Below are 20,650 nucleotides of genomic sequence, written 5' to 3'. Positions count from 1 at the left end.
AAGAAATTGACAATTATTTAAGTGCATAGAAATAATACTGCAACTGGTTACATGCCTATTGCGGAAGCTAGTATTATTTATTGCAGCAATACATAACAGCACTACTTGCATATGCTCAACAGTGATGTTTCTTACTCTTTTCGGGTTTATATATTGTCTCCAATATCATGGGAAATGAAATCCAACAAATATATTTCACGGGTACATAAGGCATAACAAAGTTCACCAATTGGTTGAAAGATTTTTCTTCTGACCTTAAAGTCTTTCGACAGATATCTGGCTCTGCTGCAGGTTCTCTAAGCACGTCAATATGGCTGGTGTAGAATGCCTTCCGAGACTTTTTTGCCCGTTACTAATTCCTCTTACTTTTCTTTTTGCAGCACAAAGTGAGTGCAATCACAACACATGGCGAGTTCTACATCAACAAGCACTGATGTGTTTGCTACGAAGGCAAAGCTCTAACAGACATGTTGCACTATAATATTGAGCCATTATTGGCCTTGCACTTTTGCACAGTATATTAACACAACTTTATTGTGCAATAAATACTGAAGTGTATGAAGGACCCTTTACATGTAGAGAAACAGTTAGAAGCAGTGAGAGAAACAGTTCGAAGCAGTGGCCAACAGTCTCAATGTATGCGTCACTATGTAATATACTGAGAGTCTTACACTACTGGTTCAAACTCATTCGGTCTCAATGCTTGTGAACTTTGTTTATAACAGATATTATCGCTCCTCTGAAAGTTTGCAAATCATGGGCAAGTTACTGATGAATCTTCTCTTGCACTATACATCACCATCTCCTCAGGTTCAGCTTCATTAACAATTCTCTCACAAGATGCCAACATACTTTACTTTTTAAGATGACAATGATAAATTTGTAAAAACATGTTTTTATGAAAGAGATGTAAAACAAACACACAAACACACACACACACACACACACACACACACACACACACACAAGCAAGCAAGCAAAGCTATGGCCAGTGCTTTGTAGCTTTAACATCCAGGTTTCTGTAGATGACAACCAGTAGAAAGTAAATCGACAAACTCTGAGGAAACATCAGATGATTGTGTATAGTTTCTCAACGTAAAGACACTAACATTGCTGAAGCAAGCACTTCACTGATAATGGAAAAGAAAGTACTCTATTATGTACACTATGTAATCAAAAGTATCTGGACACCCCCAAAAACATATGCTGAAAAGCATTGTGCTGCCATCTACTGCCAGGTACACCATATCAACGACCTCGGTAGTCATTAGACATCATTAGAGGGCAGAATGGGTCGCTCCGCTGAACTCACTGACTTTGAACGTGGTCAGGTGATTCGGTGTCACTTGGGTCACATGTCTGTACACAAGATTTCCACACTTCTAAACATCCCTAGGTCCACTGTTTCTAATGTGACAGTGAAGTGGAACCGTGAAGGGACACGTACAGCAAAAAAATGTACAGGGCGACCTCGTCTGTTGACTGACAGATCGCCAACAGCTGAAGAGGGTTGTAATGTGTAACAGACAGGCATCTGTCCAGACCATCAAACAGGAATTGCAAACTGTGTCGTGATCCACTGCAAATACTATGACAGTTAGGCAGGAGATGATAAAACTTGGATTTCATGGTCAAGCGGCTGCTCATAAGCCACACATTACAACAGTAAATGCCAAGAGTAAACATTGGACAATTGAACAGTAGAAAAATGTTGTGTGGAGTGACAAATCACGTTACACAATGTGGTGATCCAATGGCAGGGTGTGGGTATGGCAAATGTCTGGTGAACATCATCTGCCAGCGTGTGTAGTGCCAATAGTAAAATTTGGAGGCGGTGGTGTTATGGTGCGGTAGTTTTTTCATGGAGGGAGCATGCACCCCTTGTTTTGCGTGGTACTACCACAGCACAGGCCTACGTTGATGTTTTAGCAACCTTCTTGCTTCCCACTGTTGAAAAGAAATTCAAGCACGGCAACTGCATCTTTCAACACGACTGAGCACCCATTATGCAGGGCGGAGTGGTTATATGACAATAACATCCCTGTAATGGACTGGCCTGCAGAGAGTGCTGACCTGAGTCCTATAGAACATCTTTGGGATGTTTTTAACGCTAAGCTGTAAAAGGCTAAGGGTGAGCCAACACCATATTTAATTCCAGCATTATCGATGTAGGGCACTGCGAACTTTTAGGTCATTTTCAGGCAGGTGTCCCAATACTTTTGATCACATAGTGAAAATAGCTTTGCTGCAAGTTTCAGGCTGGTTTAATGTACTACATTTCACAGTAAATGCAAAGCTGCATTCTACACAGTAAACATTAACAAGCCTTAATTAAAACATTTATTTTTAAAATTTGAATTATCTGCTACTTAAAGGGAAATATAGAAATCACAAGTAAACAAATGTTTTTATGTTATATTCGTGTGCTAATATAATATTTGTTTCAAGCTCCTGGTTATCTTTCAGTAGCAAACAGTAAGTATATAACAAGAAAATGTTTTACAATGTGTGTTTCCCCTCTTACTTTCATGGTCATCATTATAAAGGAGTTTAAATTAAATGCTTTCAAATCGATTTTAAGGCTCAGGATGTCGCTGTTGCAACGAGAAACAATCAATGAATTTTAGTTTGTTCCTCATTTTATTTCTCGTTACTGTCACTACAGCATTACAGACTTTGAGCAGTTCAGTTCACTAAGCAAATCATCTTTTGAGTTCACAGCTTACAATCACTTACCTGTTAAGTTAGGAAGAAATCTATGGCTAAGTCTGCTAAAACACTTTTGCTTAGCAATCAAAGTCTGAAAAGATACTGTAAATTGTCTGAGCAATTGATATCACATATTTATCTATGAACATAAAAATTTGGAACATCAACGGGTAAATTCAGAAGCTTTGTACAATATGCTTCAGCTTGTATACAGTGTGCAAGATGAGAAATGGGAAGGAACAGCTGTAGTTCAGTAAACATACTAGAAAGCAGCAATGAAAATAAAAGAATCTGTAAGTATGGATGTTGAACGAAGCCAAAAACATAAGGAAAGCAATGTGAGAAGCATTCAATGAAACTTTAAGTAAAATTCTGATGACTCCTGACAAACAATCCAAAGGAATATTACCGTTACATAAAATTAACAGATGATTAATGTAAGGGACAATCAAAAAGTTTCCAACCGAGGGCATTGCTGCAGTGTTTATGCAATGTAGTGCAACTCTGATGCACATATATAAGCACCGGCATGTAGCCAAGGGATTAGCGAGGCATTCACGTCTTTCTGCATGCATAAAACCATGGAAACATGAACTACGATGACATCATTAACAAATGCATCCAATAAGACAAATGCGCCACTGTTACTATGAGTGACTGGTGCAGGTACTGGGAGTTCACCTGAGTGAGAACAGACATTACATATCAAGTACAAATAGGTAAAAGAGCTATTACTGATCCATTAAACATATAGCTAGTTGTAGGAGGAGAAATTGCTAAGCAGATTCACTTTTTGAAGAACTCCAAGGAAATGTAACTTATCCACAAGAGAAGTGGCTTACAAAACCTTGAAGATACAAGGAAGTATGGTACACTTAATTACTGTTTTATTTAGTAAATGTGGGAGTGTCACAGAGACACTCCTCAAACTCCAGTGGTAGACACTACATGAGAGGTGGTGTGTGTATCACTATGTGAGTTGCTGTTAGAATTCTGAGACTGCATATTCTGAAATGAACCATGAAATGATCATGATGGGGAAAAATCAAATAAATTAGAGCTCATGCAGAAATCTACTATCAGTCATCCTTTTTATGTATAATTCTCAAACGTAATAGGACAGCAAGGGGAAATAAAAGTGATACCAGAAGAATGCTCTTGCCATACATCGTGAGGTGGTTTACTGCTGAAAATACATCTAGATGACTATTTTCAAGTATGCAATCATCATCAAATCCAATGGATATAGTTATAAGCAGAATGTATCACTGTAAACTGTATGCAGAGCAGAACCTCTGATAGCATACATAAGAAAGAGTTACAATCAAACAACAGGAACTCCAGGTAGGAATATCAACAATGTAGGCAATGTAGCAATCTATCTTTCCCTAAATTTTTGGAACATAAGAGTTAATCAGTCGCATCCCTTAGGACGCCATATTATGGAAATGGAAGAGGATGAAGATGAAATGGGAGATATGATACTGCATGAAGAGTTTGACAGTGCACTGACAGACCTAAGTCAAAACAAGGCCTGGGAGCAGACAACACTATTAGAACTGCTGACAGCCTTGGGAGAGCCAGCCCTGACAAAAATCTACTATTTGGTGAGCAAGACATATGAGACATGAAATTGCCTCAGACTTCAAGAAGAATATAGTAATTCCAATCCCAAAGAAAGCAGGCGTTGACAGATGTGAAAATTACTGAACTATCAGTTTAATAAGCCACGACTGCAATATAAACACGAATTCTTTACAGACGAATGGAAAAACTGGCAGGAGCCGACCTCGGGGAAGATCAGTTTGGATTCCGTAGAAATGTTGGAACATGTAAGGCAACACTGACCCTACGTTTCTAGCATTTGTAGACGTAGAGAAAGCCTTTGACAATGTTGACTGGAATACTCTCTTTCAATTTCTGTAGGTGGCAGGGGTAAAATATAGGGAGCGAAAGGCTATTTACAATTTGCACAGAAACCATATGGCAGCTGTAAGAGTCGAGGGGCATGAAAGGAAAGCAGTGGTTGCGAAGAGAGTGAGACAGGGTTGTAGCCTATCCCCGATGTTATTCAATATGTATATTAAGCAAGCAGAAAAGGAAACAAAAGAAAAATTCGAAGTAGGAACTAAAATCCATAAAGAAGAAATAAAACTTTAAGGTTTGCCGATGACATTGTAATTCTGTCAGAGACAGCAAAGGACTTTGAAGAGCAGTTGAATGGAATGGATAGTGTCTTGAAAGGAGGATATAAGATGAACATCAACAAAAGCAAAACGAGGATAATGGAATGTAGTCAAATTAAGTCGGGTGATGCTGAGGGATTTAGATTAGGAAATGAGACAATTAAAGTAGTAAAGGAGTTTTGTTATTTGGGGAGCAAAATAACTGATGATGGTCGAAGTAGAGAGGATATCAAATGTAGACTGGCAATGGCAAGGAAAGCGTTTCTGAAGAAGAGAAATTTGTTAACATCAAGTATAGATTTAAGTGTCAGGAAGTCATTTCTGAATGTATTTGTATGGAGTGTAGCCATGTATGGAAGTGAAACATGGACGACAACTAGTTTGGACAAGTAGAGAATAGAAGCTTGGGAAATGTGGTGCTACAGAAGAATGCAGAAGATTAGATGGGTAGATCACGTAACTAATGAGGAGGTATTGAATGGAATTGGGGAGAAGAGAGATTTGAGGCACACCTTGACTAGAAGAAGGGATTGGTTGGTAGGATGTGTTCAGAGGCATCAAGGGACCACCAATTTAATATTGGAGGGCAGCATGTATGGTAAAAATTGTAGAGGGAGACCAAGAGATGAATACACTAAGCAGAGTCAGAAGGATGTAGGTTGCAGTAGGTACTGGGATATGAAGAAGCTTGCACAAGATAGAGTAGCATGGAGAGCTGCATCAAACCAGCCTCTGGACTGAAGACCACAACAACAATCCCTTTGGAAGGAATCATTACAGAAATCACCGAAAACCTAAACCACAATGGACCGGTTGGAGATTACGGGCCTGTCCTCCAAATTGCAAATCCTTTGTTTTAACTACAGAATCATCTCACTCACTGTTTCACAGTAGTAAAACACTATGTTCCTTCACCTACTTTATTTAATACGAAGTTATCAACTGTTTGAATATGTATGATATTGTGTTTCATACCAGTGAGATTTTACACACACACACACACACACACACACACACACACACACACACACACGGTGGTCCATTGATAGGACCGGGCCAAATATCTCGTGAAATAAGCGTCAAACGAAACATCTATAAAGAACGAAACTCGTCTAGCTTGAAGGGTGGAAACCAGATGGCACTATGGTTGGCCTGCTAGTGGCGCTGCCATAGGTCAAACAGATATCAACTGCATTGTTTTTAAATAGGAGCCCCCATTTTTTATTACATATTCGTGTAGTACGTAAAGAAATATGAATATTTTAGTTGGATCACTTTTTCACTTTGTGATAGATGGCGCTGTAATAGTCACAAACGTGTAAGTACGTGGTATACCATAACATTCTGCCAGTGCGGACGTTATTTGCTTCGTGATACATTACCCGTGTTAAAATGGACCATTTACCAATTGCGGAAAAGGTTGATATTGTTTTTATGTATGGCTATTGTGATCAAAATGCCCAACGGGTGTGTGCTATGTAAGCTGTTCGGTATCCTGGATGACATCATCCAAATGTCCGAACCGTTCTCCGGACAGTTACTTTATTTAAGGAAACAGGAATTGTTCAGCCACATGTGAAACGTCAACCACGACCTGCAACAAATGATGATGCCCAAGTAGGTGTTTTAGCTGCAGTCACAGCTAATCCGCATATCAGTAGCAGACAAACTGCACAAGAATCGGGAATCTCTAAAACTTCGATGCTGAGAATGCTACATTAACATCGATTGCACCCATACCATATTTTTCTGCACCAGGAATTGCATGGCAATGACCTTGAACATCGTTTACAGTTCTGCCACTGGGCACAAGAGAAATCATGGGACAATGACAAATTTTTTGCACGCATTCTATTTAGCGACGAAGTGTCATTCACCAACAGCGGTAATGTAAACCAGCAAAATATGCACTATTAGGGCAATGGAAAATCCACGATGGCTATGACAAGTGGAACACTGGCAACCTTGGCGGGTTAATGTATGGTGCGGCATTATGGGAGGAAGGATGGCAGTCTAAATGGTGCAATATATGCTAATTTCCTATGTAATGTTCTAGCCATGTTACTACAAGATGTTTCACTGCATGACAGAATGGCGAAGTACTTCCAACATGATGGATGTCCGGCACATAGCTCGCGTGCGGTTGAAGCAGTATTTAACAGTATATTTCATGACAGGTGGATGGCCCACATTTTCACCAGATCTGACGTCCCCAGATTTCTTTCTGTGGGGAAAGTTGAAGGATATTTGCTATCGCGATCCATCGCCAACGCCTGACAACATGCATCAGAGCATTGTCAATGCACGTGCGAACATTACGGAAGGCGAACTACTCAGTGTTGAGAGGAATGTTGTTACACGTACTGCCAAATGCATGGAGGTTGAAGGACATCATTTTGAGCATTTATTGCATTAATGTGGTATTTACAGGTAATCACGCTGCAACAGCATGCGTTCTCAGAAATGATAAGTTCACAAAGGTACATGCATCACATTGGAACAAATGAAATAAAATGTTCAAAGGAACCTACATTCTGTATTTTAATTTAAAAAACCTATGTGTTACCAACTGTTCATCTAACATTGTGAGCCATATCCTTTTAACTATTACAGCACCATCTATCACAAAGCAAAAAAAGTGGTCCAGCTGAAACATTCATATTTCTTCATGTACTACATGAATATGTAATAAAAATAGGGATTCCTATTAAAAAAAAAACACACAGTTGATATCCATATATCATACACTACAGTAAATATATCATCTAATACCTGGTAGTGCATGTCATCTATATCTATGTCTATGTCTATGTAATACACTGCGAGCCATCATGCAGTGCGTGGCTGGGGATACCCTGTGCTACAAAGTTATTTCCTTTCCTGCTCCACTCACAAATAGAGTGAGAGAAATAGGACTGTCTATATGCATCCCAATGTGCCCAAATTTCTCGTGTTTTATCTTTGTGGTCATTACATGAAATCTATGTTGGCAGCAGTAGGGTAGTTCTGCAGTCAGCTTCAAATGTGGGTTCTCTAAACATTCTCAGTAGCTTTTGTTGAAATTAGTGTCTTCTTCCCTCTAGGGATTCCCACTTGAGCTCCTGAAGAATACTCTGAACATTTGCATGTTGATTGGACCTACCAGTAACAAATCTAGCACCTTGCTTCTGAATTGCTTCCATGTCTTCTTTTAATCTAACCTGGTGCAGATCCTAAACCTCAAGCAGTATTCAAGAACAGATCACACTTGTGTCCTATAAGCAATCTCTTTTGCAGATGAACCACACTGCCTTAGAATTTTTCCCATAAACCAAAGTCAACAATTTGCCTTCCCTGCCACAATTCTCACACATATTGCATATGACATCACCGTGTCAAGCAGGACACTAATAATGCTGTATCCGAACATTATAGGTATGTTTTTCTTTTCTGGCTCCATTAAGAGCCAGCTGCCATTCATCATACCAACTAGAAATTTTGTCTAGGTCATCTTGCACCAACTTACCATCACTTATCTTCAACACCTCCTCATACACCACAGTATCATCAGTGAACAACTGCAGATTGCTACCACCCTGTCTCCCACATCATTTATGTATATAGAAAATAGCATTTTCAGTGGTATCTGTCATTTGTTCTTTGAACTGCATATGTTTTACGATTTATTATGCTCCAACAGCAAAACTGATAAACAGTTTCTATCACGAGAACTAATTAAGAAAATAAACATTTATCTGGATGCTATCATCATTTATATGGTGAAAAATAACTCCACCATCAATTTCAGAGGTTCTTCAGGGTTATTTTCATAGTACTTCAGAATAAGGAACATGTGGTCTCCATTGATTTGTTACAGAATCATAGTATAGAAGCAATTTATTTGCTTTCTTAACCCAATTACCTTTGTTTCTATTAAAGTATCTTCAAATAAAGTAAAAAGTTTGTAATATGCAATTACCAAAATGTACAAAGTAAAATAAGAGTAATGGAACAACCCTTCAATGCAGAAGTTATGTGATGTGGTAAAACTGCCACTGCAGTGACAAGTCAGCACAATGTCATCATGCCAAAGTTTTCATTGCTTTCAGTTAACCTGAAAAGGAGGTGCCTGATGGCTAATTCTTTGGCAGTGAATGTGTGTCACTGGTAATATACAACACTGCTGGAAAAAACCTAGCCCATGAAGGTGCCCAGTACGGCTAAACCCAAGTGCAGGGCCGAAGAATTAAAAAGACATTACTGTTGTCGAGAGCAACTACTGCAAGTGAATGAAACAAGTTTTTCCCCCCTCCAAATGATACACACACCACATTCTGTCAGAAATGAACTGTTGTGTAGAGGATGTCAGTACAATACATATACAAACATAAATGAGGATAAGAAATAAAATTAAATGCAATTACACTATAATAAGCTGTAGGAAACCATGGGTTCATTATACCCAAACACTCACAAAATATCCCTTAACAACCCACAGAATGTTTTTGGAGTTTTGTTTTACCCTGTAGAAAGGAATAACAACTAGATATTACTTATGGCTGACAGTGTTAGAAACTCTGGTATCAGACTTATTGTTTTCTACAAAATATCACAGCACCCTTTATCAAGGTTGTGAAAATACTTGATGGGGGTTTTAAAAAAATTGACGTGAAAATAAATTTAGGAATATAAAAAATTATTTTTGACAAGCATATGTGGATTATTTACAGCTGCTTTTAAAAATAACATTGTAAAAAAAAAAAAACCCAAATACCATAACAGATAACACTGGAACCTTTATGAGGTAGTGGTGTAAAGGAGGAAGACCTGAAGAGTAGCAATGACTGGTGGCAAGACTGATAGTTGCTCCTGAACATATATTTAACATACCACTGTTAGAAAAATTTCACTGGAATAGTAACAACTGCAAAATACCTAGAAGTAACTGTCTGGAGTGACCTGAAGTAGCAAAAACAGATGTCGGGCTGAGACTTACTGGGAGACTTAACAAAATGTTATTCATCCATGAAGCAGCTTAAAAGCATTTGTTTCGCTGATTACTGTTCAACAGTCTGTGGGCCTTACCAAGATATAGAAGATCTAATCAAGACCAACATGTTTGCTCATGCAATCTTTTAGTAATTGCAAAGACCATTATGGAAAGGTTCAACAGGCTGTAGTGGCAGGTGCTACAAGAGAGATGCTGTAGTCCCAAGAGTTGGAGATTTGCAGCAATGAGAAGAGAGTTCCGTTTGTGTACTGAATGAATGGACAATTTAATCAGAATAATTTCTTCAGCATTTATGAGGTACCACTTTAGTTATTACTGGCAAACCTACACAAGAAACATCTTATGGAATTACAAGCTGAAGACCATGAGCTTCACTGCCCCCATGTTCCAAGAGATGGCACTGTATCCACATCAGCAGTCTTCCTACCTTATTGCTATTTTATATATTTAATGTTATGTAGTGGCATGTATAATAAATTATACACTTTCTACTGTAATCTTCTGACAACACTTCATATTACAACATGGTGAATTCCATTTGCAGCTTCTCTAGCTTCATTCGCCTGTTTTTTTATGGCCCTGTTTAATGACAAACTTTTTCCTGCATATTCTTCTATAAAGGATGGCACAGATGAAAGTAGCCCATGTAAGTATAAAAGAAACAGTGAAATTACAGAAATGAAGAACTGTAATGGACTTACCATTTGTTTACAATGAAAAAATACAGTGAAAAATGGTGTTTACAGAAGATGTTGAAAGTGAGCCCCTGCAACATCAATAAACAGCTGTGCACATCAAAGCATATTCAGATACACTGAGTAAAGTTTGGGTATCAACACCTGTAACTTCATGGCCGAGGTCTCTCAGTTCCTGTGTAGTGTGTAGATTTATATCATAGACAGCATACAAACAGGAAAATAAAAATTACATGTTGTTAGATCCAGCAAACATGGTGGCCATAAAGGTCTCCTGATAGGTCGTTCCTCAGAGAAGATATCATGGACTTGTTCCAGGGATACGTTAGACGTGCAGCATGTTGTCCCATCTTGCTGGAAGAAACAATAGTGTCTTGTATTCAGCGAGTTGAGCACAAAGTATGGATCTGTGTTGAGGGTAGAGTCAAAAAATGATGCATGTTCCTGTTACACTGCACCAAATGCCAATTTTTTTTCACCGTGTAGTGGTTGCTGACGTACAATGTTAGGGTTCATTGACAAAACAAGTAGAAGAATGCTAACAATTGATTATTGCATGAAACTATTTATTCTTGTAGCTGTTTATTTCATACGTCAAAATACTGCATTCGTATTCAATGAGGGAGCATGATACTTTTCTATGCACCACCCCCCTATTTTCTTCATGTCAGAATTGTTACATATTTTGTAATCTATGTTGCAATTACTTTGTTCTTATACATACCACTTGATGTAACTGTACACACTCGAGTGCCAACACCTGGCCTTTCTGGCAACTTTTGGCTTGGCTTTTGCAAGCACTCAGTAGTTAGTCTTGCTCTAGCTATGAGTAGGCCACAGTCAAATCTGACATACTGAACACAAACATTTCTCAGTTTTGACAAGTTACTTGATGTACCAATTTATATGTATTCCACAACTGACAGCTATCTTATCATGCACAGTATGTTTCTTTTTGTATATTACTGATATTCTTATTTTTAATAATTTTCACTACCTAAAATACTTTGTTTCTTTTGTTCAAACAAGTCTTCAATTGTTTGGTTTTTCTTTATTGAAGGCATTACTCATATGGGCATGGTATGTTTTGCATATCACCTTTATTTTCTTAAATAGCTCCCAGCTATTTAGACTATGCCGGGTTTTCCAACACCATATCCTGACACACACTCTATCATAAGTGGTGTGTTATTAATTTTACATATTTCCTCATTTTCAGACATTTATTACTTTGAAGTTTAGTTCGTAAAATTTAATTTAAAGCCATTTTCTGTATTTTTCTTGTTCTCCAATTGAAGATCATTGCTTAGGCAACTGAAATTAGACATCACATTTCAATGTTTTATAATTTATACAATCTACGAAATTAAAATGTTCAAAAATTTAAAAAGAAATGATAGTGACCAATAAGACCAAAAATTAAATTCTCTTCCATATGTGGAACATCCATAAAAATTTGCAGACATATGCCAGCAAAGAAAGCCAGCTGAAGTTCCATAAAACCCTTGTGTAAGGAAGTTAAGCATGGGGAACAATGAGACATTGAAACAGTAGAATATAGACTCAATAAATGAGGTTTTCAAGATTAGCGAAGGGACGTACATGGAAAGACCATAAAAGAAACGAGTTTAAAAGGAAATATTTAGGAATATATAACCTAAACACAAAAGTAAAGGGAAAGAAGAGAAAATGACAGAAACATGGAGACTACCTTTATGGGTGGAGAAAGACTTCCGGTAAGGGCTCTCAGTTAGGAATGCCCTGAACAAAGAAATGTAGGAAGGCCAAAAAGAGATGGAGTACCGTACTAGGCACTTTGCTGACCTCTACACCACTGAGTGCAGAGGCAAAATTGAAATATTGTATTTACCCAACCAACATGATCCTGAATAACAAACCGTTTTACAGTTATTAAGATACCTAAGAAAGGTAACATTATACCTAGGTCTATTCTGAATTTTTGCCATTTATTGATTGTTTACATTTTGATAATACAGTATAAATAAAACGGTTTACATTCATTTGTGTCCTCACTTCCTTTTTTGTTTACTTTCTAAACTAGTAGTCTGTGATATCTCCATTTTAATAATAATACTAATCATCTTTTGTAAGGCTACTGGCATGTCTTCTTTCCTGACACTACTCCCATAATATGCCATCTTCCGAGGCATTCATTATCACTGGACACAGCACTTTTTGAATCCTTTCATAATATATTCACATAAGATTCAGTCCCAGACACAAAGGATCCAGTGGCCCAGCATGGATAATGGAGTTTCTTTAGCACCACCACCTGGAGTATGGGTATGGTCTCCTTAAGGAAGCCAGTCACTGTAAAGCTGTTTCAGGGGGGCTTTAAAATATCTATTTATAATTTCCAATACTTAAAGCTGTTAGGTCATACTGCCAGCAATTGCCAGACCTATGTTGTTCTTTGCTAACAGATCCTTAATTTCCCAGGTACGGTGCCCTCAGAAAGACTCAGTTTCCAACAGCTTTCTGCTGAAAAGCAAACAGTATGGTATTCTGTTCCAAATGATCTTCAGCTAATCTTTCATCAGGTCACTCATCATCATCATCTAACAGAAAGTCCGTAGGCAGCTTTTCTTCTGGTATTGTTTTTCTGCAAAGAATCACATTGGGGTGAACTTGCTTCAAACTGCTAGTGCACCCGGCATTTCTGTTATTCTGTCATTTTTATTGAGAGAACTTTCCACAGGAACACCTATAACACCCTTCATGTAAACAGTGACATCTGACAACATATCGAAATAAAATTATGTCTGGTCAGCACTGACCCCATGGCCTACCAAGCTGTCATGCTGTTTCCTTAAATGGATTATATGATGATAATATACTAGCAGTTTTCATCAAATGCTGCAGGAAGTTGTTGAGCTAGAGTTGTTTTATGTCTTATCACAAGCCCTACCCTCTTCTTCACCTGTTTACATCAGCCAATGCTTGCTTTGAATTGCACAACACATGCAGTTGAAAAATTCCTCTTGATTGCCAGGGTCTTCATTCAGGTAACTTCATAAATGGGATGCTTTCACTGAGTTTCCCTTGCACATATTGAACAACTCATTGCTTCAATCATGAAACACTCCCTGCTTCAGTCCAATGAAAATCTTGTGCATGAAACTGGCATTTTTAAAATTTATTCTTTATCTGGTGTCACCAACAAACATTTGTGACAGCAAATGTTCTTCCTGTTGTACACAGTTTTTCATGGCCTCTGTTTCATAGGTTACTATTAACTCTAAATGAGTGTTGTATTGCATGCATGAACCAATTGAAAACTCTAAACTGTTAGATCATCTTTCTCAACAGTCATGGTTGTAATTTACATCCATTATCTATTTTTACAATCTACAGTACTTACAACGTTAACAATAACATGAACCTGAATGGCATCAATACATGGTCGTCTCAGCTCACTACAAAATATTTGTGTTGTTATTCTCTAATGAACTACTTAACCTGACAGCATTTGCAAACATGAGAGGTACAGCGTGCAGAATTTGGCTAAAGTGCTCTTACGGTGTCAACAGATTTTCATTGTGCGCTGCAGTTGACAATTTGTCATCATTTGCTGTAGCCAGCCCGATGACAGTGTGCAGTAACCAATGAGAATAGCTGTACCTTATAACATCGGTTATCACAAATACAGGACTTTTCCCTCCAAAAAGTCATGATTTCCAACACTGCGGTTGGGTAGGGGGAAGGTTAGTGTTTACCACTCCTTCCGCGAAAAGGTCATTAGAGACTGAGCACAAATTCAGATTAGCATAAGAAGGAGAAGAAAAATGGCAGTGCCCTTTTAAAGGAACCATCCCAACATTTGCCTCTAGTGACTAATGGAAATTGCGGCAAACCTAAATCAGGATGGACGGCCGTGAGTTTGGATCGCTGTCCTCCCCAATGTGAGTCCAGTGTGCTAAATACTGCATTAGCCTACTTTGTTTGTGGTTAGGCAGGAACCTAAGAGCAAATCTTAAATTGCTGCAAGCAGAATAAAATATAAGCCAACTCCTTGTACAAAGTGAAGGAAACTGCAAACAAGAATCTCACTGGCTATTTAAATCTGACCCACGATTCATCTTAATGACTTCCCACCACTCATCAGACGAGTCATTGCCAACAGCAGCCTATAAGGGAAAATCCACTAACATAGTAGGTGGATTTATCTCAGTAATGATATTTCACGTGGAATTAATTTATCAAATAGCGAACGAAATCTTCCTAAACTACTATTTACTGTACAAAACAAGCAAAAATTTAAATGTCAGTTTAATTTTCATTACATACTCCAGCTGTTTAATTTCATTATACAAAATACTCCTGACAAGCAAGCAACAAAATCTGTCAAAGCAACCCTGCCATACCTTCTGTGAAAGTACAAAAGGAAATGGGTATTATAATTAGCTGATACTTCAATACACACCCTTCCTCTATTAGAACAGAATATGTGATGTAAGTAACAAATCCAGCTGACCTATTTTCAGTCTAGTGTATCAGTCAGCATTATCTGTATAACACAAGAATATGAAATGATCAATGCTGGTACAGGAGTCCATTGTTTCTTGCAAATAATGCTACACATATACAATTGTGCATTTGTAATCAAAATGGGCAACTGTAAAATCTTTCAGTATCTAAATTGCTCCAGGATCTTCCACTGCATCTCTATAATGTGGTCAAATGAAAATTTGATATAAACAGTCCATATAGCTATAATGAGAACTTTCCAGATTTAATCAGTCATATGACCCACTAACAAGTTCATGTTTAAAATCCGCAGTGGCGAGGAGTATAAATGCTTAAGAAAGAACTTAACAGAAATATACAGTGACATACCTGATTCTTTTCTATTATTCTGTTTAGCATAAGCACTGCTTTGCACTTCTGTTCCCAAATCATCAACCAGAAATGGCCTGTTGTATGTGGCAAAGGGCCCTGTGTCAAGATATACCGACGGTGTGCCCTTTCCATCTGCAAAAAAGAATAAGCAGAAGGAATTTGCAAGTTATTACCAACTTCACACCATTAAATTATTAATAACGGCACCACAACATGTTAGTACTTATTTACACAATTTACCCCATAAATATAGAAAATGTGTGGATTGGAACTTGAAAACATTAGATTGAGCTAGTCAATGTGTAAAACTCTAGAGAAAATATTAATAGATGGAAAAGTACAGAACACAGACATGACACAGCCCAAACATGTGACTAGTGCTTTCAACAATTATTTTTCTAATATAGTACAGCAGTTAATAAATACACACATTGAAAAACAGCCAGCCACTCACTAAGATCAAAAAAATCGCCCAAACATGTTATTAATGTATCCAGCAACACCTGAGGAACTGTCAAGAATCCTAAAAGAATTACCTAATAAATATTATTTATATTATCAAAGTTAGCATAACATCTATTGTGGAACCACTAACAGACATCATGGGAGTGGTGTACTTCTAAAGAATCTAAAAACTGTGAAAATAACACCTTTGCATAAGAAGGTTGCGAAAAGTGATATTGCTAACTATAGGTCAGTTTCAGTATTTTCAGGCTTCAGCAAAATTATGGAAAAAATGTTCCTTACAAGATTAACAGTTTTCTTAAATAAAGTTCAAAAATGGCTCTGAGCACTATGGGACTTAACTTCTGAGGTCATCAGTCCCCTAGAACTTACAACTACTTAAACCTAACTAACCTAACGACATCACACACATCCATGCCCGGCGCAGGATTCGAACCTGCGACCATAGCAGTCGCGTGGTTCCAGACTGTAGCGCCTAGAACCGGCTTAGCCACCCCTGCCGGTTCTTAAATAAAGAATAAGTTATTCCCAACATGGCTTCAGAGCTGGAAAGTCAACTCAGACAGCAATTTTTGCCTTCTTAAATGAAGTATTAAAAACAGTGGATGACAAGCAATATGTATCTGGGATATTTCTGGATCTAAGTAAAGCCTTCAATGTTACTGATTCTCTTGCGTAAATTAACAAATTACGGAATTAGAGGCCAGTCTGAAAAGTGGCGCCAGTCGTACCTCAGTAATCATCAGCAGATTACAAAAATAAAACACAAAGGTAGTGAAACACAAAAAAATCTAGTTTTTACAATGATGATGAGAAAATCAAGTATGGAATCCCACAATGGTCAGTTATGGGACCTGTCCTTTTTCTGCTGCATATAAATGACTTGGCTAGTAAAATACACGATGGAACCATTTCACTCTTTGCAGATGACACAAATATTCTAATTAAATAACAAAATGAGGAAAATCTGCAGGAGGCTGCAAAATCAGTTATGCACACCTTAAGGTATTGGCTCAGGACCAATATGTTCCTCATAAATTCTGAAAAAAACTGTGGCAGTTAACTTCCACACCACACAAAACCTCCATCCTGCAAACTTTGTTTTCACTATCAAAGGAAAAAAATGTGTCTAAGGTGAACGTGCAGAATTTCTAGGTATTTATTATCAGGAAGATTTGAAGCGGGAGGTGCCCCTAAGCAGTTTAAATAAGGGACTGAATTCACTAGCATATGCTGTTAGGATCCTCAGTGCATTGTAGTATACAGTCACTACTTATGTCTGGAATAAACTTTTTGGGGAAGTCCAAAAATATTATCAGGGTGATTTTTTTTAAAAAAATTGCAAGGATTCCTGTAGACCCCTTTTTAAAACCCAAAATATTCACACTGCGTTGCTTTTATATATACAAAATACTAATTTTCACAAAAGGGAGTGTCTCAAAAAACGAAAATCTTTGCAGACAACTATTATATACAGACATATGAAACTAGGCAGAAGAGGAACGTACGCATGAACACAGTAAATACAATCTTATGCAAAAGAGGTGTGTATTATACTGGAGCTATGTTACATAACCATTTGTCTTCTTACCTAAAATGCATACCAACATTAAATGTATTTAAAATAAAGTTAAATAGTTCTTGCTTGACCACTGCTTCTATTCTTTGTCTGAATTTATGGAACATCATAATAAGCAAACCTCATTAGCCAAATTTTACTAACTGTCAAGACATAATATAGTTTACTTTACACTTATCACGTCATTTCACTTAATAACTGCTATTATCACATGCAGAAGCAATTCAAAGTTTAAAAATTAAATGCCATGCCCCTCAGAGAGAATGCATGCTTGGATTTTCAGTTAAACAACGCATAATGTGATCTGTTTATAATTTTAGACGACTGCCATAAAGTAATATACATTGATCTAACTAAACAGATATGAACGATAAGAGTGATTCAGAGTCGAAAGATAAACTGACTAAAAATCAGGTAAAATTTGACAAACAGTAATTAATTAATGGCACCAACAAAAGCCAAGGAGTTGAGATAAATTCTTACATGTCTTAACTAATGTCCTTGTAGAAATATCATGAGCAGAGAAAATTTGAAACCAGTGCGCCTAAGTATTGGTATGCACACTACATCTAAATAATGAATGAATCTTGATGCCAGTGTGTTAGGAGACTATATCACAGTAAACATATAAGTAAATATATGCAATTATGATGTAACATTATGAATCTCAAGACAACAAATTTAATGCCAAATACCTTATTAAATGAATGTGGCTTTGAGAGTAATCAAAACAGAGATGGATCACAAAAAGAAAGTAGCAGTAATCCTCATTAAATATTAGATATTTATTATATATCCACTACTTCATTGCGATCTTCATCCAATGTTGTAATTAAAGTATATAACTGCTTTCAGAATAACTTAGTAAACCATATTTGATACAATTACTCACAACATGCTAATTAGAGAGAGTTACAACACTACAGAATTGTAGACAATGCTTGTAAATTACTGCAGTCATACATAACAAACACTAAACAGTGGGTATAAATCACCAGATATCAGTTTCATTACTAATGACTAAATATGTACAACACTATTCCTAAACCCCTTCTGCTTATAACTTGAAAATGATTTGCCCTAAATGTTGACTTGTGAAACAGTATTGCACGTCACTGGCAACATCACTTGTTCAAGATACAACCTGAGATGTTACAAAATAAATTAGCTAACTCAGTAGATAGATTTATAACTAGGTACTACACAAACTTTTTCAAGTAAATATCAACAAAACAGAAGTAATCATGTTAAATATAAATGTTCCCAACCACAACAATAAATCTGAAGTTCCTTGGGTACCACACTAATTAAAGATATAGTTGGAATATTTACAGGGATAAGGTGAATTGCCTATTGCAAGTCGAGAAGCTGTGTCAAGAAGCTATCTCAGTGAAACACCCTACATGTAATTTTTCCTTTATCAGTACCAGTATGGTTTATGGAATTTTACTACATGAGGAAACTGCACTGGACCATACATCGTGCTTCAATGGAAAAGAATGACATTAGGTGCTCAGCCGATATCCTAGTATGTGAGGCACACAGTCTTAAGGAACTGAATTCTATAAGAGTCTATGGATTCCATGTATAAAATTGCTTAGAACTTTAACAATGTTTCCTTGATATCTTTACATAAGAAATGGATGATAAAAAAAGTTAAGTTCAGTTATGAATGCAATGAAACTTTTGTTAAACTTACATGTTCCACAACTTTACGAAGTGTTGTATTCATGATCTACGGAACAAGTATTAATCTAACATGTGCAACTGAACTACCAAATGCTCAAGTGCAAGAACATAAATAATGTGTAACAAAGGTTCTACAGTTCTGATGCTGGTGTATATAAATGTAAATGGTATTAGGCCTATTAAAAGTCTTATCATGAGCTAAATAGTATGGCGCATCATTTCTGCAGCTGAATGAGACACTTTAGCCTTTTACAACATTAAGTTCCAGGTATGTCAAACTGTGGTACTGGTACAAAATTTACTATGCAAATTTACCTTGGTAAATGCCCTCTAGCAACCTACTATTAACTTCCTTTGACATGAATTTCAACTTTTAACTAGCTGTATCGTCTTCTTAAGGAAGACAGAGATCACATATACAAATATTTACAAGTAAATAACTCCATTGTGTTTTAAAATAAACTACCTCAAGAAAGTACAGAGTGATCACACACTTACCGTGATAAGATTTGCATTGATATAGTTGCAGGATCCCTTTGTGAGAACAACTCTGCTATGATCATATGGACTGACATCTCTATACCTGTTAAGATTCTTGTTTTCTGCTTTCTTTGCTTCAATGAGTGTGTAATCATTGTTTAAACTCTCATCCCTTATGCGCTGGAAAGAATAGCTTTTATGAAGTAAAAGTCTCTATACATGCTCAAAATTAAAGTCGAACACACAACGAAAACAAAAGCTGTACGAGTCACCAGCAAACAACAAAATACTATCATTAAGTCACGCGGTTTTCAATTCGTTGAAAGACGTGTTCTTATGTGTAAAACACAATTGATTACACGAAGTTTTATCTACAGGCGTCCAAGCCCGTCAGACCACGGTTCTCCACAATACAACATAATTTATGTATTTAATATAAAGAAATTGATATTATTGACTAGCTGTGTAATCAAATGTCAACACTGTGAAACATTTTTGGAAGTTTTACGAATGCAATCTGTCCTTGAACTTGAACCACTTCCAATCCGAGTATTTAGAATTTCGGTATAAGGGTGCACACCTGGTACAGCTGCGTCCACGCTCTAATCGAGTCTATTTGCACAAATTCCGCTTCAATATTATTTTTACCAGGAGTCCTGCTCATCTTACACACATCCACTACACCATTTATCCACTACCGCACACACTCTTCTCATAAAACCTTGCCTTGCCAACACTACGCGCTACAGCTACCGACATCCGTAGACGGTCTGCCAACATAAACATCACAGAGCACAGACGTTAGTTGTTGACGTCACGAAACGCTAGGCATTGTACTTCTGCTTTGTTAACAAAATTATTTTAAGTTAAACATAAAATCTTAAAATATTAATTTGAAATCCATATTAGAAATATCCAAATTCAGAAGTCATGTCAAGGTTGTTTAAGGAAACACGATATTTAAATAACGGTTGTGTTATAATGAAACGTAAAGAAC

At 37.1% G+C, this 20,650-nt stretch overlaps 1 protein-coding gene across 6 annotated transcripts in view; it reads right to left on the bottom strand.

The window, feature by feature from the left end:
- LOC126365991 (tyrosine-protein phosphatase non-receptor type 2-like) overlaps nt 1–20,442 on the bottom strand; it is a 65,711-nt gene extending 45,269 nt beyond the window's left edge. For 4 of the 6 annotated variants that reach the window (XR_007566287.1, XM_050008810.1, XM_050008808.1 and 1 more), the window contains exons 1-3: nt 20,234–20,431; nt 19,672–19,833; nt 15,438–15,572 (exon numbers count right to left, since the gene is read on the bottom strand). Coding sequence is in view for 5 of the 6 variants with exons in the window: in XM_050008810.1 (XP_049864767.1) it covers nt 15,438–15,572; nt 19,672–19,833; nt 20,234–20,317 (381 nt within the window). In the remaining variant the exon portion in view is untranslated. Of the gene's footprint in view, nt 1–15,437; nt 15,573–19,671; nt 19,834–20,233 lie in introns of all 6 variants that reach the window. The other 2 variants (XM_050008811.1, XM_050008809.1) reach the window with 2 other exon arrangements.
- Between the last annotated feature and the right edge of the window lie 208 nt (nt 20,443–20,650).

The sequence above is a fragment of the Schistocerca gregaria genome, chromosome 4 (assembly GCF_023897955.1).
Source record: "Schistocerca gregaria isolate iqSchGreg1 chromosome 4, iqSchGreg1.2, whole genome shotgun sequence".
NCBI classification, from domain to species: domain Eukaryota; kingdom Metazoa; phylum Arthropoda; class Insecta; order Orthoptera; family Acrididae; genus Schistocerca; species Schistocerca gregaria.
Note: the sequence above shows the minus strand (reverse complement) of the source record. Positions and strands in the feature narration are given on the sequence as shown.